Below are 27,984 nucleotides of genomic sequence, written 5' to 3'. Positions count from 1 at the left end.
TCACGGACCCTACGGTGTCCGCCCGGTTCCCCCGGTGCCGCCCGCCCCGGGCATCTGCCCCATCTGCCCCAGGTCTTGCCGAACAGCCGCGGCTGCCCCAGGGGCGGCGCTGCGCTGCCCGGGGCCGGGATCCGCCGTCTCCACCGGGCTCCAGCCTCTCCGTGACCGCCGCGGCTGTGCAGAGCGCCGGGCCCAGCGAGCGGCGCACACGCACACAGACAGACAGACACACACACAGAAACACACATGCACACTCATACCCACGCACAGCTGCTCACACCCTTGCACACTACTCACACTCGCGCACACCCGCACACACACACACCCATACCCATCCTTTCCTCTGTTCCTCCCCCTGCAGTCCCTGCACACTCAGCAGCCCCTGCTCGCTCAGCAGCCCCAGCTCGGGCCTGTCCCCACACCCTCAGCAGTGCAGCCCTGCCCAGCGGGTGCTGCACACCCCAGAGCAGCCAGAGACACAAACGGATGAGTTGTTAAAGTGCTGCTGCTCAGAGCAGCTGAAGAGAGGAGGAGGAAGAGGGCAGGTCACGTGGATGTGTGTAACTGCATTATCTCAGATTGTACAACTGCTCCCCAAAACTCAGCCCCCATTTTACACCTATCCGTTTGCTGCCTCACCTGTTGCAACCCTGCAATGCACTTACATGAAAGCCAAGCAAAAGCCCAAATTTTAAACTGAATACCAAAGGGCCAAGTAAGTGAAATGCACCGAAAATGAGAGGAAAAGCTAAAATAGGGTGAAATGGAGGTGTACAACTGCCCTTGGCACACACCTGTCCCAGCTAAAATCACATCACTTCTGAGACTGGCAACACTCCCGGGCAGAGAGACCACTCCCCACTGCAGTGCACAATCAAAAACACACACACACACACACACACACACACACCACAGCAGCAGCGCTGGCTTTTGTGTTTTTTATTTCAAATGTACATGAAAGTTAGAAAGGTGACAGCGGAACAGTGCAGGCTCCTCGGCGTTGCCGTGCGGTCCCGAGCGCGGTGCCGGTGCCGGTGCTCTCCGTGCGTGCAGAGCAAAGGCGGCCGGGCCGGGGCTCGGGGAGCGGCGGGGCCCGGGCTCAGGGCGGGCACGGAGCTCAGCCCGCCCCGCCGGCTGCCGGTAACTTTAAACAAGAGCAGGAGGGGTAAGGAAGGAGAAAGCACCACTTGACTCACATCCACCAGCCAATGGGGCTCTGTTAACAGGATGGTGAGACACAGCAGGACACCAGTGAGAACACACAGTTCTTACTTTATTTCTTAGATAAAATTAAATATTTCGTGGCTGCCAACAGAGCAAGTTGCACCATGTTTGTATTTGCTTTGACTCTGAATGCAAGGTTTCCAAAACCAATCAAACCACCAGCATATTGAAAATATTCCTTAGGCTTCACACCTCAGGGAAGCCCGTGACATTTATATTATTAAAGACAACATTAGAAAAAACATATGCCCATAACAACGTTTGAAAATGTATTCGCTACATCATTAGTCCCAACATCACATTTCTGTAGCTCTTCAAAATTCCAGGTCATCGGTTCCCCCATCGCCCTGTCTTGTCACACAAATTACAAGACACTTCAATTTTAAGTATCATGCAAGTCAGTAAAAGAGCTTCTTTCCAAGACACTAACACTGAAGATTTGTTCCCCCCTCCCCAGACATAAGACCCTTAGACTCTTCTAGAAGTGGCAGTCTTCTCCCTCAGACACAGTGCAGCTGGCGAAGACAGATTAAAAAAAGCTACAGAGAGAGAAAAGGGGAAAAAAGAGAAAAAACAGAAGATTAGCAAAAAAGGGAAAGACATTCAAAAAGCAAGAAAAAGAGATGCAACATGGAAACAGCTGACAGAGGAGAGATGGAACCTCCATGTGCTATCTCAAGTACTTCAGCAAAATCACACAAGTAAAAACCTTTTTTTCTTTAAAGTCTTTAAAAAGATTTCACATAACGTTAAATAACATTCTAATAAAGCAAATGGTCAGGAAGAACAGACAGTGACCTGCAGTATGGTAAAAAAATGTCACATTCATTTATCCTTTAGCAGATAATTAAAAATCATTGACAGATTAATATTGACTGGTTTTGAGAGCAGGGAAACATTCAAAAGCAGAGGAAGAAGAAAACATTCAAATAATTTCAACTTGCTAAAAAGAATCCCAAATGAAACACAAAGCAATCAAAGAGTTCTATGGGAAATGAAATTGTATTTGTGATGAAACAGAATACCTGAGAAAATAATTGCAACCAAGAGTTGGGGCTGCCCTGACTGCTGGGAAGGGGGAGCCATGGTTTGACCTGGGGCTGTGAGCAGGACTAGGCTGAGCCTGAGCTGAGACTGCTCCTGAGCCCTGGCACCACAGAGCTCTGCCCAGTAAAACCCCAGCAGGTAAAACCTCAGCAGCAGCTGGCACTGAGCAGCATCACCACCAGGGCCAGGCCTGAGTGTGCTCATCTTCAGAAGGATCTGGGGGGTTGTGGAGGCTGGCTGGGGCAGCACTCATCTGACCTTTCTGCAGGGGCAGCACAGCTGGGTTCAGCACACAAAAGCCCTGAAGGATGGGACCACAACAAACAAGTCTGAAATGGGAACCAGGATTTACATGCTAGTTCTCTGATAGCATGAATTAGCAAAAGAAAAAAAAAAAAAAAGCAAATTAAAAAAGACAGATGATGTCATGAAAATGACAACAAATAGAATGAGAAATGAGTGGTTTATCTCTGAACTATGTGATAATTAAACTAAGATGGTGTTGTCATTTTAATGTCATCAATAAATATATTTAAACTGCGCTGTTATTTTGCCAGCAAAAATAACTCACAGAACTTATTTCCATATCCCTTATTTAGCTGGGTGGAACGAGACCAGGAAAAAGGGGAATCCATTAATTGCAAGGGGGGAAAAATGGCAGGATTTAAAGTTGTAGCATCCAGAACCTTGTTGTTACTAATTTTACATTGTTTAATAAAAGCAATAACCACCAGTACATAGCAAAGACAGAATCACAACGAGGACATAGGAGAGAGCAAGGGTAACACCCTGGAAAGGTCACAGCTGAAATGCTGTCATGTTTTATTAGACCCTCCGATTTAACAAGTAAATGAAGGTCCATTCCAGGCCTTGTATTCAGGGGTAATTACTCAGTACAGAGCCATGGGTTACTGAAAAAGAAGGGCAAAAAAAACAAAAAACAAAAGAAGTAAATGTTAACCAGAATTCACTGTCCGATGAACTCTTTATTTAAAAACAAAACTCAGCCAGAAATACAGAGAGCAGACACTTGCAGGCAAACCACAGTTGCACTTGGCCAGAGTGAGCTCCTGGCCCAGTGAGCAAAACCCCCTCCTTTTTAGTGCAAATCTTGCAATAAAAACAAGGCTTTTGCTGAATAGAAAATATAAGAAACCTGTCAACATCTGTACAGTTCTAAAGAGATGTCAGATAAAAAAAAAATAAAAGTATTTTTTTGCATTAAAACCAGAAATTGTTGGAATCACTGAGAAGAAAGTCAATGAAACAGCATGGTCTTTCTTCAGAAACACTGATATGTACAGCAAGGTGACCAGCTTTCCCTGAGATTGGATCCAGGATGTGCATCCAGGTCAGCACACTGAGAGGGAGACCAGGCAAAAGATCCTTCATGACCCCTGCAGCATTCAGAGAACACTTAGTTGCAAACCATGGATCCAAATTTGAGATTTCCTCAAGCCTGGGAACTAGAGGCTTGGACTCAGGCCCACGCCTGTGAGGATGTCAAGTTTTACAAAAAGTTCTTGCAAGTTATTTGAGTCACACATGGCAGCAGAGGGGGTAATGAGGGCTTAGGAACAGCAAATTACCATGGGGAGAGGGCAGCCGGTGTCTGGAGAGAGCACATCCCACCCCAGCAGGAGCTGAATGCACCCCCGAGCAGCTCTGACAGCAGGAGCAGGGAAAAGCTGAGCAATGGGACAGGGGCCCTCAGCCAGGAGCAGGGGACATCTGCTGCTGCCCAGGGGCAGGAGGGAGCTGGCAGAGCCCCCTGGCCAGCAGGGTCCCCCACAGAACAGCCCAGCTCTGTGTGAGCCCTTGGGGAGCGCGGGAGGGGCAGTGGGAAAGGTGAGCAAACAGGCACAGCCGAGGGTGGGGCATTCGCCTCTGGGGCCAAGGGAAAGGTTCTACAGGAAACCCGAACTGAAAATGAAAGAAAAAGGCAGGTTAATGGTTTTATGGATTAATGACAAAAAAACAAAGTAAAAATACAAGTTTTTCTAATGGGCACACACACACAAAAGAAAATGTTGCTAAGTGTTAATAAGGTTTAATCTGATGACAAAACATGCTTTATGCAGACACACACACACACTCTCAGCAGTGGGATGAACCAAATTTATTCTCTAAAACAATCCTTTCACAGTTTTGCAAGCTACAGGATTCATCAACTGTGACTTGTTTGTATCCTTGCAAAACAGTGAAGCCCTGCAACACTTTATGGATCAATATGGAGAGTGTTTTTCTAAATCCTGGAAAAGTACCACATATACATATTTAATTTAGCAATGACAAATGCCCATTGAAAAAGGCACTGTCTGCATTTGTGTAGTGGGAACAAAGAACTTCATTTGATCCAAAGCCCAGCACACAACAGTGTACAGTTCTGAGGACTGCCAAAAGCAATCCAAAACCAACAAAAATCAGTAATGTTCACTCTAGCTGCACTTTAGCTGTGCCTTGGTACTCAGCACCAGAATGAACACTGTTATTCTTTGAGCTTATTTTTCCACATTCAGAGCCTGATAAGCAGAGAATTGTTCTTCCCATTGTTCTACAGTTACCGTTGGCAGCAGAGACATTCACTCAACTGGGCAGCTCAAGCTGACTGCAAGCACCAGCTCGAGGCAGTGCAAGACCCTTCTGAGGCTCTTCTGTTAAGTGGAAGGTCCCATTTAAATGACTTTCCAATGCCTCTCACTGGCAGCATAATGTTTGCTTGCTTTGCCATTTCTCTTGGTGGAGTTAAGAGGGAAGGAATCCTGGAATCAGCTTCACCCAGTTGAAGGGTAGACTGTAATTTAGTTAGGACAGGAGAGAATGTAAGTCTTAGCTTTGTCTGCAGGGCAGGGTAGGCTCAAGGATGAGTTTTGAGGGTGTTTTATAGTTTATTTCCAACAGGGGCCCTTCTCTGAGAGGCCTGTGCCCCTCAGCCCCTGGGGCACTGTCTTGGATAATGAGTATTGCTGCTCTGTCAAGAAGCAAGACATTCCTGTGGGAGGTTTCCTCTTCCTCTCACCAGAGAATCATCAGCAAATTAAAAATGCTCAATTAAACCCACTCAACCTAGCTGTAAGTAGACCATTGTCATTAGCAGTTTAACTAATAACCCTAATGAGGATGACAGAAACTAGTCCTGCATCTACCTTCACTGTAAGCACAAGTTAACATTACAGCTTGGAGGAGTGGGAGGGAAGGAGGAGCAAGGAAAGAGAGAGACATTTCATGGCTTGCTGGGCTGTGTCATCAGCACCACATCTCCATAGCAATTGTTGCCATAGTGTCAACGTGGCCTGTGTGATTAAAGAATATAATTTATTTTTATGGGAGATGGAATAAAGAGAACAGAGCCAATGAAGTGCTGGGAAGATTTAAAAGGAAGAAGATATGATCCTTAATTTTCTGTGTTCCATATCCTGAGTCTCTGAATTAAACTTTGCAGAATAGTTAAAGATAATTACATACTTTTTCTACAACTGCACATGTAGAGAGTGACTGGTAGAGCACATATAGTGGGGTGAAAGCAGGGGAAGACAGAGATAATAATTATAAGCTTCAGGACTTGCACAGGATCTGCTTTTTTAGGAAAAAGTGATCCCACTGTGAGGCTCTATGAGTTAATGACGCTTACCAGGACAATGTGCCTCATGCACCATGCAGCCAAACAGCAGCTAACTGTAAAACAGCACACATGTGAGGCCTGATGATGATGATAATGATGTAACAACAACAACAAAAAAATAAACTGAGTCATGATTAGTGCAAATTACAGAGCTTGGGTTTAAACAAGTCACCTGTGAAAGAAAAAGGTTATTGTACTGCCAGCCAGTAGTAAACAAGCTACAATTAAGCTCCAGCTTGCAAAATTCATGGATTGTTAAGAAAAAAATATGATCTAAGTACTGAAATCCACTATGAAGGCCACTTGGAGCAGTTACAGAGCAAAGAAAGCAGCACCATTTCTAGCACAGCAATTTTCCCAGAGGCCAAAGAAGCTTCCTATTATCTTCCCAAGCCTTACTGAAGCACTGACCTATCTCTGTCAGGGAGTTTTCTGTGCCCTTAACTGATAAGGACAGTACTAAAGCTTTTCCATATCAACATGCTAGGTGTCAAGGAGATGTTCTGAGATGAGAACCACTTCAGGGACCAAGAGTTTGACTTGGGACACAGCAAGTAATTGCTGATACTATAAGGCTGTTGCCTCCTTTTTCTGCATTCCTGACCCTGAGTGATCTCAAGGCTGAAATCTGCAGTCCTGAGAGAGCAGATGTGTAAGGGCTCTAAGCATGAAAGAACTCAGCTGGGTATTCCTCACACAGTCCAGCCTGCAGAGAGAAGTCTGTCCCCAGTCAGTCTCAGACTCCTCAGTATGAAAAGATATTAAAACCCCCTGAAGGTGATTCAAATGAACAAATCAAAACAGGCAGTGGAGAAAGGAATGGGCGAGTGAGAAAAGTGCAGCACTAATTGCTCAGCACAAAGAACATTCATGTTGAAGCAGCTTCAGCTCTAAACTAAAAGACTAAACCAGGATCTCATTCTTGGAATTGGGTCTTTCTTCCTCTGTCTCATTTGATCCCAAGCTTAACAGTCCCAGGTTTTTTCCCTGACAAACGGTGCTGCCAGCACTTTGGGCATGCCCCATACTGTCCAATTTAACAGCACTTCTTCATGCACTGAGGACTGCACAGAGCAGGCAAGGACTGCCCCAGGACTGTGCAGGGGGGGATTATGGCAGTGGTGCAAAACCAAACCCCTGTTTGTCTCTCTGCACACCTGCACAGGTGGCACAGGGCTCCTTTTGGGAAATGTGGTCAGTGAGAGGGAAGGGAACTGCTCAGTGCTGGGACAGTGCTGAGAGATCTGTTTCACTGTACTGCTCGCTGCTCTTGAGCAACTGTAGAGCTGCAGGAGCCCAGCCCAGGCACTGCAGACAGCCCAGGTCCCTGACAAGGGGCTGGATCCTGTCACACCAGTCCCTGGCACTGGGATCCCCTGCTACAGCCATGCAGTATCTCCCACTGCTGCTGGGGAGGGCAAAAAGCTGATTTAGGATGGGAGAACAGTACCAGTGCTAACAAGATGCTATGACCTGTCCCCTTATTTTGCAGTCTTACATTCTGCAGATTCTGGAATTCAAGACTGTTAGTCTGCCTGAATAATTTCCACAATTTTCTGAAGCCAAACAAGTAAGAACCTGAGCTAAAACATGCTCCTCTCTGAGGGTAATGGGACACCCCTGCTACCCACACCCTAGCCTTGGCAGCTAGTATTGTTCCACTTCTTTACAAGCACTGAGTGACCAAGGGAGGAGCAGGGAATCTTGGGGAATAAAAACAAGTTCATCCTCTCCCATGCTGTCAGAAAGCAAAGAGGGAGGTTAGTACTGCTCCCTGCTCTTCAGGATGACAGCAGATGTTACATGCTTCCAGATACTGCTCAGCCTTACTGGGGTTTAAATCTGGCTGCAAGCCTGCCCCTGATAAGGACTGGCTATGTTGGAGGGAGATATGAACACCCAGAAAAATAGTAAAGAAGAACCATTACCAAAAAGCAAATACCTCTGGGTTAGCAACTTACTTTTTCCTTTCCTTATCCCTTTTAAGAGTTTGTGATCCTCCAGCCTGCTGAGCCTGTGACTGAAGCAATTCAGCTGCTGTCTTCCTTTGTTTAAATGCATTTACTTCATCATCCAGAGACTTCTTCTTATCCTCCAGCTTCTTCTTTTCATCCTGATGCAATTTCTTCAGGCGATCAAACTTTTCATGCAGCTGAAAGGAAAGGAGAGAGGTGAGCAGGACGTGGCACTACCAGACAAAGGGCAGGGAACAGCCTCCTTCCACAACAATTTACAGGCAGTGTTCCAGTAATGCACATTGTGCAGACTGAGAACAGAGGATTGGGTGAGCATAAGTGTAAAAAAACCCCTAATCCAACTTCAGGGGTCTCTGCCTTATTCCTCTTTAAAGGTCAGTAAATTCATGGATTTTTCACAATGCTGTGAAAGTTGTATGGGTGTACTTTTTGTAAAACAAGTTCACCTCAAGGGCTGCTTCTCTCCTTGACTTTTACCACACTGCACCTCTCCATGAGAATCAAGACTCTGGCCCTTTCCTGGTGCAGTAAGTTGTACAGAACAAGCACTGTGATTCAGTTTTGTCCTACAGACTGAACACCTTAACATCCCCATCCAAGTTAGACTTCTTGGTAAGAAAGTGCTTTGGCAACAACCACCTACTTGGGAGTGAATCTATCACTCATGGAGATGGAGACACAAGTACTGCAGTCTTTACCTCTTTTTCAGCCTCCTTCAACTCAGCTTCTTTTTCCTTGACCCTCTGGACAAACATCTGTCTCATTGCCTCTTCCTTTTTCTGCAGTTCTCCCAGAAACTCGTTTCTTTTGGCCTCGTAAGTTTCTTGTAAGCTGAAAAGGAAAGGAAGTCCAGTGATAAGACTTGGCACAAACTGCCTTCCCTGACCCTCTGAAATCAGTCCCTCACCATGACTGTGCTTTGCACACAACACATTTGCTACTCACTACCCATATGTGCCCAAGGTGTTCTTTATCCAATGATTTTTGGCACTTCTCTGTATGTTGAATGTTGGGAAATTCAAAGAGACCGGCTGGCAACAAACACTAGCTCAGATGAACACTGCCTTTGATGCCTTAAGGTTTCAGCCTTTATATTTTTAAATCCTGTACTGCATTAGTGCATAATTCTAAACTCCATATAAAGTGTTAGTTAACTGTCTTCACATTTTGGTCAGACAAAACAATCCCTGTGGGCCTGAGATCCAAGAACACCCTACAGGCCCCAAAATGTATAAACAAAAGTGAATTGGGGGGAGCAAACTGGGGGTTTATGACTTCATTACCTGAAGCCATAATTGGAGGATTAATGCCTGATATGTAAATAGACCAAACTTATATCTGTCAGAAAAACTCGTGACCATTGTCCATTTTGGGTGCAGCCTCTTGGGGAGGCTTCATCTGCTCTTCAAGTACCTGGAGGCCCTTCATTAAAATATCCACTTTTATCCTTTTAACTTTCTCTGGCCTCTGTTTCTAGGTAAGCTCAAAATAGGCATCACTGCCTCTCTGCAGCACAGACATTTCTCTCCCATACTTGCAGATTCACAGTCAGTCCTGCAGATCCTCCCTGTGATTTCACCTTCTCCCAGTCAGAGCTTTGCTGAAGTCTGGATTTATCTGACCTGGCAGTTTTTCTTGCTGCATTGGTTTTTTCCATGCTCCCCCAAGGACACACACATACACAGAGGCACACAGTGTATCCACAATGTCTCTATTGAGCCCTCCTGTCTCCTGCAGGGATCTCACCTGAAGGGTTTGCTGTCTGGATCAGTGTCCTTGAAGCCCATCTCTTCCAGCTTACACCGCCTGTAGAGCTCGTAGTGGCGGGTGTGGGTCTGCTCGCGCAGGTCCTCCATGTTCACGCGGATCAGCATCTCCCGCAGCTTCACAAAGTCACAGTGAGCTTCGTTCTCCACTGCAGGAATGCACGGGAAGGAGGAAAATGGGGACACAAACTGAGATCTCTTCCCACATTCCTCAATTGTCTACTCCTCCAGGTTTAACAGCCCTTCCAAGCAGAGAAAACTGGCACTATAGGCCTGGCACAAGGATTTACCAAAGGATAATTCCCCATGGATAATCATATCCAGCAGGCTTTTGCTGTTTTTATGAGAGCCCACTTGCACAAGTGTCACCATTCATGCCATGAAAATCCCAGGGCTGAACTCACCCTGCACTGTGCCCCAAGGGTACTGACGAGCTTTCATCATTTTGTTTCCTATTTTCAGCTCCTCCGTGCTCCCGATCACTGCAAATGGCAAGTGGGCCTGGAACACATTGGGTGAGATCCACGTTAGTCCCTCACAGCTGGCTGAGCAGCAGCACACAGAGATGGGCACAGCCACTGAGCAACACAGTCATTATGCACATGCTAATCTCAGGGAGTCTAGTCACTGGCCACTAGTCCAAGACAAGGGGTAGCAGGGTGGGTCCTTTTTTGAAAACCTGGTTAGTGCTACCACTCTATGTCCTCTACCTGGCTGATCCTCCCAGCCACAGAGTCCCAGGTGAGATGAGCCAGTGCAAGACTGGCATCAGAGAGCCAGCTGGAACAGAGGGCTGCGGCTCGGACTGCGCTGCTGTCCCAGGGCTTGCCGTGCCTCAGGAGAACATCTGCACAAGCACACAAGCAGTGAGAGGTCTTGGAGCCTTCTTGATTTATCCCCCCACCACTCCTTCAGCTCATGCTGGAGCACAAGACACCTTGCTCCATCAGATCATGAGATGGAAGTCCGTCATTCACTCCTGGAGTAACAGCTCCTTCCTCCCTGCTTGCTTCTGCCCTGCTGAGGAAGGGCTGAACATGTCCCCAGCCACTGTGTCCAGTGTCACCCAAGGTCACACTCTTCAAGCTGAGATATGCACTCCACATTACACAAAGGCTGACTAAGAACAAGAGGGATTTGCTTTTCAAAAACTCAGAAATCAGAAACAGTCACTTCTTAGTAAAGATGATCTCTGCAGAAGGCAAAAAGAGACCTGCCAGTGCAAGCTCAGTAAAATTGGAATTGAAACCCTCCCAACACCTATCTAGGCTCTGAAGATCTCACAGTCCTCTTATTTTCAAAACTCAGGCAGCCAAGCAAACCCCCCAGACACTGCCATAATACTTTGCTGCATTGGGGGAGTGAGATTTCTCCCCACCTCCCTTTCTCCTAGAGCTATACTGCATTCTGCCAAGCTGCAAGGAAGTCAAGTGCAAAGCTTCAGCAGTTTGAGTTCCCAGCTCCTTGCATCAACCCTTTCTACTGAGTTTTGTGAAGTGACATGTGTTAGGCAAAGCTTTTAAAGTGCATCAATTCTGGACAATTGAAAGGGCCTCAGGAAGCCAACTCCATGGAAGATGGAGACCCTGGATTGCTGTCAGGAGCAGGAAGTGAATTCCACAGGTTATCCAAAAATTTGGACAAGTTCATGACAGCTGGTACAAGCAAAAGATTTCAGAGATGATGTTTTTGCTTTCACAGTGTGGCTCACACAGTCAAACTGCAAACAAAACAAAACTGCCAGAAAGAACTCACAGAGATGGGCTCTTCCCCCTGTATTCCTCAGCCCCCTGCTCTCACATGTGACACACACAGAGTAAGAGTAATATCTGTCTTATGTTTCTAATAATATCAGTATTTGGATACAAGCTTTCCAGACCTGCAAAATTGCCTTGGTCAAATTCTGGCCTGCTTAGTCCCCATAAACCTGCTAATTCTGACTGTAATAGAGGACGTAAGAATTGATTTGTCTGTGCAGCAACTGACACAGCCCAGAATGTCTGCAACCCAAGACAGCAGTTCCCTCCCAGGAGACAAGTAAATGGCTGAAAGGAAAGAGAAGCAGAGGTTCATTCCACCCTCAGAAGGGCTAACACTGAACTGCTGTGACCAGGGAACCACCACTGACAGCTCCAACATCAGGACAAACTTCCTGTTTCTTTCAGGCCTCTGCAGAACACTCTACAACTGTTAATACTTAATCAAGAGGTGGCACAAATGCACATCAGACCTCTAGACCTCTACCACACCCACACAGCAGTAAAGCAATCAACTTCTCCTACTTGATTTCCTGTGAAAAGCCTTCTGGAAAAAGGCACCATGCTCAGGATGTGCTGCCAGAAAGGCAAGGGACAGTTTGTTTCATCCTCAGGGAGCCACAGACTGGCACCCACGATGCTGGGGAGGCCAGAGCCTGACTGGAAACCTGCAGGGACCTCAAGGCTTGTCTGGCCCAGGTTGTGTACTGTTTTTCACACCTTGCAGGTTAAGCTGTGTAATTCACTGCCACTGGGAGACCACCAGGTGATGTATAGGACAGGAATAATGACAAACCCTTGAGCTGAAAAGGGTTTAAACAGTGATTTCTTACATGTCCCTCAACAGATACACATGAGGACAACGGGGGTATTAAAAGTGTTTTCAGACTAGAAAAGCCCACCAGAGAGACAGCAGCCTACCACAAAGCTCTCCTAGCCTAGGATGACATTACAAGGATGAGATTCTTGTGAAATCCTGTTTTTAAGAAACAAAATGAAAGGGAAAGTAGATTAAGAAACATTCCAAAAAGGGCCACCAACCCCTATGCTGACAGTGCTGTTCTGGGAGAGGAGGAAGAACTGAGGCACTTACATTCATTGTCCCATTTATCTCTGCCACTGATTCATCATCTGTTGGGAACTGGTAGATCTGCACCCCATTACTGACCAGTTCACTTGTGATTTTAATTTTAAACTTGGTCAGCTCACTCTTGGAAATGGCATCAGATTTGGCAATGATGGGAATGATGTTCACCTAGAAAAAAACAGAGGTATGAAGTAATCAACTTTGCTCCTGGGAGTTTCTCTAAGTCTACAATACAACCTCCAAAAACTTCTAAGTGCTCAATAAATCTACAGAATTATCTGCCAACTCAGCCATTTCCACCAGAAGGGCTATCCAAGGCGGGGAGATCTCTGCAAAAGCAGCAACCTTTCCACTATGCAAACAGTAAATGTGCCCAGTAAGAGCTCCTTGTGCCAACCTTGCTGTCCAGCTTCTTCATGGTTACCAGGTCCAGGGATTTCAGGGAATGGCCGGTGGGAGCGATGAAGTACAGGCAGGCGTGGATCCGCGTGTCGTGGTAGTTGTGCAAAACCCTCCTGATCTTCAGCTCTTCTTGCAAATAGGCTTCAAACTGAGCATCAATGAACTCAACAATGGGCTTGTAGCTTTGGTGAAAGGAAAAAAAAAAGCTAAAAAGTCAGAGAGCTAAACAAATAGGCCAATGCCCCTGGCTTGTCTGACTGTGAACTTTTAAGTAACAAGCTGTTGATAGATTTCACTTTCCATTTTCCACTTTCTGAGACCAAATCTCTCTACCTCCCTTGCTCTCCACCTGTAAGAAATTTTGAAGTTGCACTGCTGACAAGGACACATGGTCCTTCATCAGACTCTTGCAGCCTGTTTGTCAAAACACTGGGATTTAGCAGAGGACAGCAGATGCACCCTCCTCTCCAGGGAAAGCAGACTCTCATATTTTGAAATGTCAGGGTGAGAGACTTTCTAAAGCAAGGCTAACTGAGACTCATTTGCAGCACTCAGGGAGTGAATGGCTTGCTGCTCTCACAGCCCCAAGTGCTGCTGGTGGAGACACAGCTTCATTCAGTACCACCTTTGCCCAGTGCTCTGCAGCAGGAAATTCCTGCAATTCCCTTGCAAGGCCTTCTGGAATACAGAGCCTGCCAGAGCCATAATGTAAAGGACATCAGTGCATTTTAAACAAACTTAAAAAAAATATCCAGCAGACCCACACAAAAGCAATCCCATCAGCAATGTCTCTGCAGAGCACCTTGGAGACAGCCTGGTGTAACTGCACATCCCTTAACCAACACACTCCAGCCACTCTGGGATCTGAGCTGCCAGAGACATTCCCCCAGGGTATCTCACTGCTCATTTATTGTGCTTCCTTTGGCTCTTCCCATGGGAGAGCCCTGCCAAAAGTGGATATTAAGCCAAGCAGACACTAAACCACACTAGTGGTTTGGTCAGCAGCTTGAGGTCAGCACAAACCAAAACAAGCCCAGATGCCCTGCAGCATTTCAGTGTCCCCACCAGATGAATTTGGGCAGAAGCTTGCCAGCAGGGCAGAAATTGCTCTGACAGCATGAGAAAAGCTGCTTTATAGCTGAAGCAGTGCTGACACTCCAGAGCCTTTATCCTCTCTTCTACACACCCCAACCTAAAGAGGTGACAAGGACAACTCCTAAGAAGCAAGCAGGAAAACTGCAGTGCAGTCAGGCCCAACTAGGGCACAGGGAGAATGAAAAGCCAGGTCACAATAGAGCCTCTCTGCCCCACACTCACCTGTCCTCTTTGTTGATCTGATCCCCAAAGCCCACTGTGCTCACAATAGTCAGCTTGAGGTTGACATTGCTCTCCTGCAGGTCATAGGTACTGGATTTCAGCTGGACCCCAGGCTGTGAGTGAGATGCTGGGTCACCTTCAAACTTGGTGTTGAAAAGGGTGTCCATGAGGGTGGATTTACCAAGGCCAGTTTCCCCTATTGGAGAAAAAGAGAGTTGAAACGTTCTGTTGAATATTAATATGGGTTGGCCTTTGAGCTTCCAAACATTAACAGGGGTGAAATTGTAGCAGATGAAAGCAGATCTCATGCTCCCAAGGGAGCGTCTGGTAAACAGAAAGCCATGAACAATGGGAGCTCTGTATTCTGGGCAAATGACATTTCACAGTCTAATGGCCATTAATGTCATTAGAAAATAGAGATGAAAAGCAAGAGGTGAAAAGGCGAAGGGGAAAGCATCGTTCAGATCCTGCTTAAACCCACAGCTACACTACAGAAGATGCTGTTTTCATTAAAAAACAGGAGAGGAAATGGGGCTTACTGCCATTTCCAAAAAAAGCTGCTCCAGATCAATGTCTCTAATAAGCAGCCACAGAAATAGCTTCCTTCCACGCAGAAACCCTGAGAGCTGGTTGGATCCCACAGCAAGTTGTGCAGTTGGTTTCTCACAACAAGTTGGACAATCAGCCTGCTGCACTGGGAGGGGGCATTTTCTGTAATATCTGGTTTTGTACCTTAGGGGCTACACGAGCTGTAAAATATTGCAAAATCTGCTTCCAAAAGTTCTGCTAGTACTGTCAGTATTCTGTTAGTATTCTATCAGTACTGCACTGCTATTTGGATTTCATTTATCAACAGGCAACTATTCCCTTGTCTGGAAGGAAGAGACAAATACCAGAGACCAGTCTTGAATTTGTTTTAGATACATCCCAGGAAGAATAAAACAAATCCCCTGTGCACACATTCCACAGGGCAGCCTCCCTTACCAGGCTCTGACAACAGAGCCAGCCCTCAGAGCTCACAGGACCTGACTTCCTACACAGTCTGTCTGCTGCCTTGTGAGGGCTGCTGTGTTTTGGGGAAACAGCAATTTCTGAGCAGCCCAGATGGCTTTTGGACAAACCTCAGGAGCAGCTGAACCCCACCCTCTGTGAAGGCTGCTCCTCCAGCCTGCTGTGGGACCACAGGCAGCCTGTGTCTGGCTGCAAGAGCATTCCCCTCCTTCCCCCAGCCCTCAGCTCCCAACCAAAACAACTTCACCATTTTCCCACTTTGCTCAGAATAAAAGAGCTTCTTATTTTTGTAGGTTTAGAGTTCTGTAACAGATCCAAACTTGCATGAAATGCCCAATTCAAGAAGGGGAAACTCCTCCCCATCCTCCCCCGTCCAAATGTCCAAATCTGCAAGCCTCACTCCTGCAAGCAGGCAAATTCCTCTTCTGGCCTCAGAAGGGATTTTCCTCGCTCAGGGCTGAAGCACATGGCAGAGCAAGGCAAACACAGAACTCTAAAATCATAGAATGGTTTGGGTTGGAAGGAAGATTGTCTTGTTCCAAGCCCCAGGTCCCCTGCTCTGGGAACTGAGCAGTCCCTGACTGCCAGGATGACACTTCCAGTCCCTTTCCAGAGGCAGCAAGATCCATTAACATTTCAAAGTCAGTGTACACCTTGAGCTGCAGAACTGCCTGGGAGCCAGCTGAGAGCTGGTGCTCCATCACCAACCAACTCCAGCTACAGCCAGAACAGTCACCAGGGCAGCTGCTCCCTGCACCCATCTGGTTTTCAATCCAAAGGGGAGAAGAAGGAGTCAGCAGCAGGAGCTGGTGTGGCTGCAGTCCCTTGTGCCACCTCAATGCATCAGCTGCACCTACAACAGCACTGGCCAGAGCAAGGGAGGGGGACCCAGCAAAGCACAAGGTTACCTCTGCCACTGGAACAATAAGCTGCTCCAACAAGCCCTTCATTGCCCTGGAATCTCATTGCCTGGACTTGCCAGGGACCATTGGCCTCCAAAACAGAGCAGGTGCACAAACCAGGCCAGAGCACTGCCATGGATAGGACAGGGATATTGAGAGTTAACAGCAACAGCCTGTATGACCTCCCAGGCCGTTCTCAGGGGTTCCAGGAAAACAGCAGAGTAAAAACAGACAAAAATCTAAACAGCCTGAGAAGGCTGCAGCATTTCCAAAGGCCCTGCCAAGGGATGGGTGGGACAGAGCAGTGAGCTGGCTGCCTGCCTGTGAATGCCAGGAACCCTGATGGGACATCTCAGGGTAGGGGAGCCCCTCAGGCCTGCAGGGCAGGAGCATCACCCCCACACAGTCCTGCAAAGGCTCCCCCTGGGGCACTGCCCCACAGCCTGGCAGGCCCTGGAGCAGCTCCCAGGCCACAGGACAGGGTGACAGGGGAGCAGCAGCAGTGACAGGGCAGGGAGCTGCTCTCTGCAGGGAACACACAAGGTCATCTGTAAACCACACTGGCTTCTGGGCAGACAGCACCTTGTAAGTTACCTCTCATTTCTGCCTCCCTCCTTTTGGGTGAAAGATGTTCACATGAGGCCAAGTCTATTGTTTAAGCACATCCTGAACCTGTTAATCATTGCCTACTTAAATCCATCTCAAGTGTTTTTTCCAGCAGGAGTAACTTTAACTGTCAGGGAAGGAGAAGTGTTTAAGAGATGCAGAACATGCTTTTACCCCACCTCATGCCAGCTACACAGGGCCAGCAAAGGCAACTTTGAATTCAACCACTGAGCTTTTCCTTTTGGGAGGGGAAGATCAGAACTGTGGCATTTTTCCACAGGTGGGAGATGCCCATCCAAACACCTTCCTGATTAAAACATCCAGGCACTAACATGGCATCTCATGTGAAGCCTGCACTCCCAGATTTACATTGAGCCAGCAGATACCCCTGTCCCTGCACTGTGTAACCCCATTGACCTGACACAGAATTAAAGCCTGCCAGGGAAGGCAGAGTAGAGAGGACAGACTGTCTCACCTGAAAGAATGTTAGCACTGACAGAGTGACATGAAATAGTAAAAGACTAAAGACACTAATAAAGGGTTCTGCTGTGTTAAATATGAGCAGAGATAGGGAGCAGTGCTATTCTGAAGGCCAAATCGACAGAAGGAAGAATTTTTGAATCTGCTGTGAGTTTCTGCCTCAAACAGAGGCAACTTTTTGCTGGCTGAAAGAAGTGAATGGTGCCAACTGCTTCTTGTAAGGACAGAAGTCCAGATGGAACAGATGGTCTGATAAAAAGGACAAGTGGTCTGTGCTTGTTGCAGCCAATGGCACTGGAATCTTCCCCAAAAACCAGAAATGATGAACAGGGATTAAAAGAGGCAGAATTACTTTGAAAAAAAGCAGCAGTGTACACAAACTGAGTGAGAGGCATCCCTGGCAGGGAGATTATTTCCTGATGTCAGGCTTATGGACACGTGATTTATCTCCAAAACCGTACTTAGGGATTATGCAACTCAGCAGGGTCTGCTGTCCCAAAACAGGGCTGGCAAAGCTCTCTGGGGAGGACAGGGCAGAGAGAGTGACCTTTACTGGCAGAGTTCTGCACCAGGAAGATGTGACAGCAATGGAAAAGCTTGAGTGTTGTACCTTTCATCATGGGATGGAGTTTTGCTGTTAAATGTGACAGTTTTCAAGGACATTTTAAAACATGGCCAGAGCCACCACTGCAGGGCCTGGACTTGCAGCAGCCCTACATCAGTGCCCAGAAAGCACCAACCACTCCTAATGCCCAACAGCCTGGCTGTGCTGGGCTCCCCACACATCCTCCTGAGACATTCCCTGCTCCAAGTGCACGTGGTACCTTCACTGCTCTGGGCAGCCCTCACCAAATCCCACAGTGATGAACAGTGGTGGCACCACCTGCAAACCTACAGCTGGGACAAGCTCCTAACTCCCCAAACCAAGACAGGCACCTTCCTGCTGAATGAACTGGCACAGCTTCTTCTCACACAACTTTTAGCATCCTAAGCAGCTGCAGCAGTGAGCTGAATTATGCACCACAAAAGCTGTACCTTCTCCTTTTGTGCCTGGAAATTTAATTTGCTTTTCCCTAGCATGTGCTAAGTGAAACAAGGAACTGCTCACTGCCTCCCTTTCCCACAACACTCAGGATTTAAGAGGCCCCAAACACATCATCATCAATCGACTCTGTGGGAGGACAGAGGAGTCCTTGGAGGATTTCCCTGTTCAAAGGCAGGAGCAGCTTTCACAAGAGCTTCCTTTCATGAGAGTGCAGCACCTGCCCCTCACAAGATTAACAACCATGGCTCCAGATATCAAATAACTCAATTTTAAAGAAAATGTATATGCATGCACAGCCTTTTCATGTGTGGAAATGGGAACTAATCCAATGTAGCAGGTTTGCTGAGACAAGCCCTGAGGCAACTCAGACCGATAAAGCCATGTCTCAAGGAGAGAGGGGAAAATGGTTTGCTCCATCTGACAGGCACGCAGAGACACCACACAATTCCCCACAGCCAGGCTGCAGGGGCAAGGGGGGCAGCAAGGGCTCACAAAATACACTGAAACAGCAGCTCAGGGGAGCACCCAGCCCCTGGTGTCCACCCCAGGGCTCTGGGCAGGAGAAGGCTGAGGAGACAGATGGATTTTTGATTAGAGAAACTGTTCTCTCCTCAGCTGGTTGCACCAGTGACCACAGAAACGAGCACTGGGCCATTTCCAGGCTGTACAGCTCATCACCCCAGAGAGCTGCCTGCTGGAGAGCACCAGGAATCCTGTGCACATCCCTCCCTCCCTCCCCCAGGGTGAGAGCCCTGCACATCACAGCAGTGACCTCAAACAGTCTTGCTACAGTCCTGGGGGAGAGAGAAGTATTTCTGCCACAAAACAGCCTTTCTCATTGCACTGAACAGGCCAGTTAGAACAAATTCCCTGCAAATCCTGGGACAGAGGCAGGGACAAAATCCTGCTTAAATTGGGATACTAGTTTAATGCAACTACAGTCCACCCTGGCAAAAACTGAGAAAGTTTACATCAAAATCCAGCAGCCTGTTCCTCCTCTTTTTCCCCTATCTCACTGAGAAATACAGTCAGCACAGAAAGTCATTAAACACTTCTCCTTTGCACTGAACTAAGAAAAAACTAAAAAATTTATCATGCAAGGTTCAGGAAGAAAATGGTTGTGCTGAGAAATAAAAGATCAGAGAAACCATCTGCAACCCCTAACATTTAATGAGAGGTCTTCTCATTCATTCTAGCTTTGGCTCCAGGCTCACAGGGGAGACAGCTTTCAGCATGAGAAGAGCTAAAAACTGCTCCACTCTGGACATGCTGCTGAGAGTCATTTCTGAAGCTTTCCTTGGCTTCTCCAGCAAGAGCTGCAGGAATTGGTGGCTCAGATCCAGTATGACACAGAGTAGAATTATCACTTGATTTTGCCTCCAACAGATGCCACACACAGCTGAAAAATGGGGGGAAAGAAATCCCTTTCTGTCATGCTTAGTGGGCTCTCTATGGGATTCTCATCTAATCTTCATTTGCCTCCTTGTTCTTTCATTTTTTCATCCCAAACTCTGCTGTACAAGTGAAATTCAACAGAATAAATGAACACTGGGAATTTTTGTTTTCTTTCTCCAGGATGTTTAAATGTGGGGGCAAAGATTTGCAAATCTTTTTCTAATGAAGTTTATGATATTTTTCTATATAAAGTTTCTTTATTTCAAGATTGTGTTATTACTATTCATACAAAACTGACATTAGTAACTAATGTACATTTAACTTGGTGAATCCTCATTATTCACCTCAACAAGTGATTACTGCATTCAATTTCTGCCCTGCAAAGAAGAAAGCACAGGCCTTCAGCTCCTCTCCACACATCAAAGTGAAGATGTAACTACAGGAGGCACCCACTGCTACACCTAGAACTTGTAAAAAAACACTGCAGCTCAGTAAGTGGAAAAGGAAACACTTTTAGACTTCAGTCCTGGGGACAGGAGTTTCCTTAGGTCATATCACATTCATGTACTGTGGAAATCACCCACAGACTCAGCCTGACAGTGACCTCCACTTGTCAGCAAAGTTTATCATCTCAGGGGAATGTAAGATGTGGTTGTAAGGAAAACTGTCTTCTCAGCTCCATTTAACAGGGCTCAGCTCTCCTCTCCCTGCTCCACTACTCTCGTTTCAGATTTAACCCTGTCCTGGGCAAACCCCAGGTCCATCCCATGAGCTGCACCTCTCCTGGGAGGGGACAGAAAACTCTGTGTGGATGCAGGGCTGCCACCAGCTGAGTGCCCAGGAGATATCCCCAGCTGATGCTCTGCCCCTGCACACCAGGCACTGCTGGGATCACCTGCAGCCAGGGCTGCCTCTGAGCAGCCATGGCCACACAGCCTCCTGCTCCCCAGGGCAGGGCACCAGCAGCACCAAACCATCAATTATTAATTCACCATTTTTAATTTCCTAATTAACCTTCCTAAACGATGGTACCAAAGCCATACAGGGGTTTACTTCTGTTACCCAAGAGAAGGGATTATTTGGGATCCTAACCCTGTGAGATGAGCTGCAGGGACAGACACCAAGTCCTGCTCCAGTGCCAGGCCCCAGCTGTGATCCACACCACATGGCAGCTTGGATAATTGTCAGAAGAGTTAAGGCTTGGCCAGACACTATCTTAATTCAAATATGCACAGAATGGAGGAGAAAAAATAGCTTTTAGTGATTTAAGAGAAGCATGATTAGCATTTTATTAAAATAACTATAATAATAATTCAATACTAAACCAAACAAGACCTCATAACAAAGTACTCTGGCATGAGTACCTATTTTCTTTTAAAAATGTGAAATTCAAACATATAAGGAGAAGAAAGATCATAATAACAGCCTGTGATTTTAGGCATTTTATTTCAGTGCTTGGTAAAAAGTCACACTGCAGAACCCCAGTAGGGATTTCCCAGAAAATCTTGTAACTGAAAATAGAACAGTTGGGGAAATTCAAATCAAAGCTACCTTGTTAGTGCTGTAAGCTACGAGCTACATCCAGCTGCAGAAAACTTTTCAGCAAGAGAACTTCCCAAAATGGAAATACTCACCCACACACAGGATGTTGAAACAAAACCCATGATTAACTGACTTATTAACCAGCTGGTCAGGCAAACTATCAAATCCCACGTGTCCAGAGAGGGGGACAGTGCGACAGCCTTCACCCTGAAACACAATGAAACACTTGTGTCACTTGCAGGCAAAATACACTTCTCTGTATAAACCCTTACGACCTCCCAAGGGGAATCAATTGCACAGTCCAAGCAGGGAATTGCACAGATCTATCAATCATGCCAGCATGCTTCATTCCTCTCTAAAACAATTCCAGGAGGCACAAATAGAACATTTCATTTGTCAAATGTCTGAAGGTAGCCCTGACAGAATAACACTAAAATGTGCAAAACATGTACACAAATACAGCTGTGAAATGAAGAGGTGAAAAACACTTGTTTCTTCAAAAAATATGCAGAAACTCAAGTCTCACCTTATACTGACAAGAAAAAGAATCCTCTGTGCAAAGCAATGTATTAATGACACCTCCTACAAGGCTATTACCATTCACTTTATGTGAATTGTAACTCACATGTAATTCCCATTCACAGCTGCAATTATAGAAATTAGCTAGAAACAGTAAGGGAAAGTGTACCTACAGGAAAACAAAGCAGAGTGTCCAGAAGGGAGCTGCTCACAACCCCAGAGGCCTGAAGGAGCCTGCAAGGAGGGGTTGGGAGTGGAGGTACTCAAACCTCCGGCTGGGGGCAAGGGCTGCTCCTGCCCACCCCCCAAAGGACTCCCTGAGGAGCTGCTGCTGCACCCTGCTCCCTCCTGTGCTCAACACCACCAAGCTGCTCTCCCCAGCCCAGCAGAACAGCCCAGAACAGCCACAGGCTTTGGGAGAGAGTCAGAAATGTTCACCTGGCCAGTCTGTGCCAAGGCAGCCTGGGTGCCAACCCTGCCCAGCCAACAGTAAAACACAACACACAGAGGCTCAGCCTCAGAAATGGCACCAGGCAAAATGAGGAGCCAGTGCTGCACCCCTGGATTGGTGTGTACTGGAGAGCTGTCCTCCTGCAGCCCCAAAAAGGTATTTCCCTCTCTAAAGCAAAGGCTTTTCTTAAAAACATATTTAAATGCGAAAATCAGAAAGTTTCCCTCTAGCTTTCCATCAGTTTGTAAAAAACACTACAGCCAAAAGGCAGTAGTTTATAGGGTGTGATTTTGAATTTATTCAGTCACAATCATTCTTCCACATATCTTGAAAGCCTGTTTATAGGGACAGGAATACTGGTTTTCCCTCTTCTGCTAATGGCACTGGTATTTTAGGCTGGGAAAACATCCCCAAGGAGTACATTTACTACAGTAGCCTGTCAGTATGTTTTCTTGTCATGTTACTGTTTTGCTCTTGTGGGTTTGGATTGGCTTTTTCAGATATGAGGCTCCAAATACACTCCAATAATTAACCATATTTATCAGCCTGTGATGTGTAAATATGTTTCCCCTTAGCCATATTTTGTGTATTAGTCTGACTCTTCTTGACAAGATGTTCACCAAATGTGGCACTTCATTAATTCCTGAGCACCTTCCCTCCTAATGACATGTTCATGAGGAAGGCACTCAGGCTGCCCAGCACATTCTGGCTTTGCCTACTGACAGTGCAGCTGTGAGACCCAGTAATGCAGAACCAGCTAAAGCAGAAGAAAGTGAGAGTGTCAGACACACAGATTTTTGTGACTCAAACCCTCCTAAACTGCATTCACCCAAACAAAACCCCAGCCCTGGGGAATCTCATGGCAGTGCTGGATCTGCAGTGACAGCCCCAAGTCCTGGTGAAGAACAGAGGGGGGACAGAGCCCACAAAGGTGTAAGAGAGAACAACCCAAGGCACCTCCTGGGGAAGGAGAAATATCAAGTGTATTTTTAATACCCAGCCCTAAAACCACACCACTGGAAGACTGCTTGAACACTACTCTCCCCAGGAAGCGTGGGCAGGAATGTGGGCTCTCATTAAGAACAAATCATCCCCTCATCCCTAAATATAAGTATGATCCAGATGGAACAAAATAAATTGTGGAAGTTAAGCTGCTCTCAGCTAAGAGGAGCCATTTGCCATCACCCAGAATTCAGCATGCAAGTCATTTCCTGTAGGTTCTTTTTCTAGTCACCTGTGGTTTTACAATGCAGCTGAACCACATTTCACATCTGGTACGGGCCAGGAAACAACTACTGCAAAATGGGATTTCCAGTCACAGCAGCTAAGCCTCCATGTTAAGTACACAGCCATAAGGTAGATTGTGCTACTCTGCCTAAAAATCCACAGCCTCCTTGGCCAAGGCATCAAGAGACTGGATGTAGAGGGAAAAAAAAAGAAATAACATTTTAGGATCAGCCTGGCTTTGACACTTATCAGAAAGCTGACAGTAATTACCAAACCAGAGGAGAGAAAAGAAACATTTTCTGTGTGATCCACCAAGAAACAGTGCAAGGCACCAGCCTTTGAGCACCAAGTGGTGTCTCTGTACAGGAGCACTGCTATATATAAACAGCAGCACCATAAACAACATATGAACACACTGATTAGTCATCCTGGGTGTATATTCAATGTAGGTTTGGATCCCCTTGTTCCACACTGAAGGAGAATATGTTATAAGCTTTTTGCTGATAAGGTGTTCAAGACTGTCTTCCATCATTCATCTTCCAAACCAGATCAAATTTAAAACATATAGAGAGGTACCAACAAGGTAAGCAAAGTAACTACTGCATGCAGGAAGGCTTTTTCCAGGAGCATCAGTGAGTGCTGGATGGCTGAGAGCCCTTTGTGCTCTCTATTTTAAGGTTACATCTTCTTGGAACGAAGACAAAGATGGAATCTCTGGAAAGGCAGTGTGAACACTGGCACCACACCAAGATACCAGATGCCTTTTTTTCCCCACACACACAGAGTGCCCCCTGCCTAGACAGAAGGGGCTCTTGTTGCTTGGGAGGAAGTAAAGCGTGTTTGTCACAAACAAGATTAAAAACAAAAAGAGCAACACATTCTCTTGCTGTATTATCAGGCAGGGCTATTGCAGAGTGAAAGTAAGGAGAGCAAGGAACAGCCACTGGGAGAAGCTATTTTACTTTTTCCTTTCTCAGAGGGACTTATACAGCCTTTTGTAAGGGCTTCTCCATGCCACAGAACCCTAATTCTTACAGAAAACTATCCAAATCATATAGAAAATACAAAGATGTTATAATGAATGACCCCAAGCCTGAAAGCACCATCCTTTAACCATCAGTTTACATAAAAGGGGCAAGTTTTAGTCTTCAGGAGTTTGAATCACTCCGGGGTCCCTGGGATGAAAATACGATTAGAGGGAAATCTTGCTGAATGCACATCCGTGCCCTGATCTGCTTAGCAGGACAAGCAGGTACAGCAGTGTCACCTCCTGTCCCCAGAGCCCTGAGAGGCCACTGCCTCTGTGGAGCCAGGGCAGGGCACAGGCAATGGGGCTGCTCACTGCAAATGTCAGCGCTGCACTTGGGACTGTGTCTGTGCCCAGGTCTAAAGAATGATGAGAAAGGATTCCAAGGCAAAGGCAAAGATTACACCTGGTGATATTCAGGCAGAGCTCAGCAAAGAAAATAAAGAATGTTACAGCTCTGAACCCAAGGGATCCAGTGTCCCAATGAGGCCCACACAGCACAAAACTGCTCTCAGAGGCTGCAGAACAATACTTCTCCAGTTGAGTGTTTCTGTTCAGGACACTGACAACTGACACGTAGTACTTCTGACACAATTTCTCACCTCTTCCCAAATGAGAATCACTTAAAACCCTGAGGCCTTGGAGACTCCCTTAGAAAGATTTCCAAACTGCCACAACCAACACAGCAGCACCATCCTGCACTGAAATCAAATAAAGCAACACTTACAGAGCTCCACCACTCACAGGGCTCACAGCAGCCACCTCCTGCCCCTCTGCTGCCCTTAATGCTGAAACCTGGGGCTCAACCCCCAAACCTGAGACAGCTCTTGCACAAGAAGTGAAATGGCAAAGCAAGGCAGAACCTGAACTCAGGTTTTCCCACCACAGTTTTTCACATCATCTTTAAGCCAGAACAACATCAGATCCCTTCTCATGACCTTGGAGTTATGGCATTCACTTCCCCAGACTGCATTTGGTTCTGATTAAACAGCAAATTAGAGCAACACTTGTACCAATTATTTCTCACTTGTACAAGTATGTAATTCTCCTATGTAATGAAAGAATTATCCAGCAGACAGTGTAAACATCCTCTACGAGATAATTGTAAATCACGAATGTAAAGTCTATCTAAAGACTTTGTTATTTTTCCTTGCTCAGCTGACAAAAGATCATCAAGAATATAAAACACCAGAAAAGTGGGAGGGAAATAGTTTTGAATCAGGCCCCATGGAGAGCAAGAAGGGTCTCCCCAAAGGTCCTGACCATCAGCCACCCTCTCCAGACGCACTGCATCACTCGGCCATTCAACATTCACCAACAGTCAAGTGCTTCCGAAATCTCAAATTCTGACAGCTCTTGAGATTACACTTCTTTATGCCCCTGACAAAAGGCTGCAGAAATGCCACGCAGTTTGGATACATTCCCAGAAGTCAGAAGTTAGAAGATACATATCACTATCAGCAGTCTCAGTAATGTTTCTGACCTCTGCTGGATACGGAGAGCTGGACAGTGCCTGGCAGGAGGCTCCTGTGCCCCCATCTCCCCCCTGGCAGAGGACAGGAGAAAGGGTTCAGCTTGGTGCTGACAAGGCCACCCTGCCCACCTGGGGAGAAGGGGGTTTCACAGATTATCCCTGCAGTGAGTGTGGCTTGATCAAGGGCTCTCTGGGACAATGGCAGGGTGGTAACCCCAGCTCCTCCCCAAACCGAGCCCCAGCTCTCACACCTTCAACCCTGTCGGCACACACAGAACCCTCGGCACCACCAGGACATCACAGCTGACTGCTCCACAAAGCAGACATGACCAGATGCCCAAGACCTTGGCTGACAAGTTATCTGTTTGTAAAAGGACATTTTCAATTTGCAGCACACTCATTTCAAGTCTGTCTAAAAGCCAGCTTTCCCTTTTGCCTCCAAAGCAAGGCTGTGTGGTACCATAAATTCATTCCAGGCCACAAGCAGATGTCTCAGACTCCTGTACATTGTCTTAGGAAAGCATAACACTCAATTTCTCTAAAAGACAGGGGAGCAACTGAGTCACTTTACATATTTTGGCAGTCACATACAAGGCAATGGGTATGTCCAGGAGGAAATAACATCACAAACTGGCAAGGAATGGCTACATCTACCCGTTCAGCAAGATTAGGTCCATGCTAAAACATACTGCTTTGAAGACGAAACTGGAAGGCATTCACCTCAACTATTACTTCTGTATTAACACACGGACATGAAAGTTGGAAGCCCATGAAACCACAGACAAAACCCTTCCACATGCAAACGCGTCACAGATGCCTCCTTAGCATGTCTCTGACAAGCGCAGAGGTGGCTCAACTCCCTCTGCTCCTCTTCTGGATAATTCTCCGCACACAGACACACAGGGATCTTGTGCCGCGCCAAGCAGGCGGGCGAGCCCGGCAGCGGCCGGTGCCACGACCGGGGACCCTCGGGGACAAAGCGCAGCGGGGACACGGGGCTGGTGCTTGGCTCCCGCAGCTCCTCCGCGGCACACGGTGCCTGACCGGAGAGCTCCCTTTCCCGCATCACCGAGCCCGAGGGTTTCTCAGGGAGGAGAGCAGCATCCCGGAGAGGCAGGGATGCCATTGCCATGCCGAGGGCACCCAGCCCTGGGCAAGGGATGCACGGCCCGGCCTCCCCAGCGCTGCAGCCCCGCGCAGCGCGGCAGCTCCGGCCGTGGCCCGGGGGGCACCGGGGGGCAGGACCCCCGGCCCGCCGCGCTGCGGGCAGCCCAAGGTCGCCGGGCCGGGCTGCAGCGGGGGGATCCCAACATCCTCTACCCCAGGCGACCCCAGCTCCCCTCGGGTGGGCCGCCAAAGCCCGACCCTCTGGGAGCCGCCGCCGCCGCTCCGAACCGAGTCTCGGAACCCGCGGCAGGCCCAGGCCAGTGCCCTCACAGCCCGCCCGGCGCCCCCGATCCGGCCCCGCCGCCGCAGCCATGCCTGGCTCTCCCGCCCGCCGCCCCGGCGCTGCCCGCTCCCGGCCCCCGCTCCCGGCCCGCCGCCCCGGTGCCGCCCGGCCCCCGCAGTTCGGCGGCCCCGCGCCACCCGCACCTGCCGCGCCACCTCGGCCGCCGCCATCGCTGCCCGCCCGCCGCACGTTCCGCCCCGGCCTGCGGGCGGCTCCGGGCGCGCCCACCGCGGCACCGCGCGGGGGGGCCCCGCCGCGCCCCCGAGCCCGCCCTGCCCGCGCTGCCCGCCCCGCCCCGCCGCCTCCCCGCCCTGCTCGGCCCCACCGGTCCCGGCCGGTCTTGCCGCCGCCGCCGCCGCGTTCCGTGAGGAGCGGGGCCGCCGGTCCCTCCCCGCAGCAGCCCGCGATGGTGCAGCCCGGGCTGCGGGCGGGGCGGGCGGAGGTTCGGGGCGGCGGCTGAGGGGCCAGGCGAGCCCCGGCCAGGGGGTACCGAGCTCCGGCCCACCGGGTCCCCCGCCTGCCCCGCGGGCTGCCCGGCCGCTTCCGCCGCACCCCGGGCCCTGCCCGCTCCCAGCGCGGGGAGCTGTTCCCCGCCGCCTCCTCGGGAGGGCCCAGGGGGACCCATCCCGGTGCCCTGCGGCCCCTACGGTAGCACGG

At 48.1% G+C, this 27,984-nt stretch overlaps 1 protein-coding gene across 7 annotated transcripts; it reads right to left on the bottom strand.

Annotated features, from left to right (window-relative positions):
• Positions 1–924: 924 nt before the first annotated feature.
• Positions 925–27,574, bottom strand: SEPTIN6 (septin 6). Of its 7 annotated transcripts, none has more exons than XM_064712500.1 (11): positions 27,471–27,574; positions 21,272–21,386; positions 14,199–14,394; positions 12,877–13,063; positions 12,486–12,647; positions 10,040–10,136; positions 9,616–9,784; positions 8,568–8,700; positions 7,855–8,045; positions 5,903–5,946; positions 3,064–3,182 (listed from the first exon to the last, which is right to left on the bottom strand). In XM_064712500.1, the coding sequence occupies exons 1-10, from the start codon at positions 27,495–27,497 to the stop codon at positions 5,943–5,945; spliced, it is 1,281 nt and encodes a 426-aa protein (XP_064568570.1). In that variant the 5' UTR covers positions 27,498–27,574; the 3' UTR covers positions 3,064–3,182; positions 5,903–5,942. The 7 variants fall into 7 exon arrangements, with proteins under 7 accessions (XP_064568567.1, XP_064568566.1, XP_064568570.1 ...); XM_064712499.1 differs by lacking the exon at positions 3,064–3,182 and adding an exon at positions 3,223–4,194; XM_064712498.1 differs by lacking the exons at positions 3,064–3,182; positions 27,471–27,574 and adding exons at positions 3,238–4,194; positions 23,384–23,428.
• Positions 27,575–27,984: the final 410 nt, after the last annotated feature.

Source organism: Zonotrichia leucophrys, chromosome 4A, assembly GCF_028769735.1.
Source record: "Zonotrichia leucophrys gambelii isolate GWCS_2022_RI chromosome 4A, RI_Zleu_2.0, whole genome shotgun sequence".
Taxonomy (NCBI): domain Eukaryota; kingdom Metazoa; phylum Chordata; class Aves; order Passeriformes; family Passerellidae; genus Zonotrichia; species Zonotrichia leucophrys.
This window is presented reverse-complemented; position numbering and strand designations above follow the sequence as displayed.

What these genes read in the sequence shown, in the direction of transcription:
- SEPTIN6 (XM_064712494.1), bottom strand. Translation starts at nt 23,413, where the DNA reads ATGTGGTTCAGCTGCATTGTAAAACCACAG. An exon ending in CCAGACAGCAAACCCTTCAG is followed by an intron (nt 8,701 to 9,615) that starts GTGAGATCCCTG and finishes TTTCCTTTTCAG; the next exon opens with CTTACAAGAAACTTACGAGG. An exon ending in TGAAGGAGGCTGAAAAAGAG is followed by an intron (nt 8,046 to 8,567) that starts GTAAAGACTGCA and finishes CTTTCCTTTCAG; the next exon opens with CTGCATGAAAAGTTTGATCG.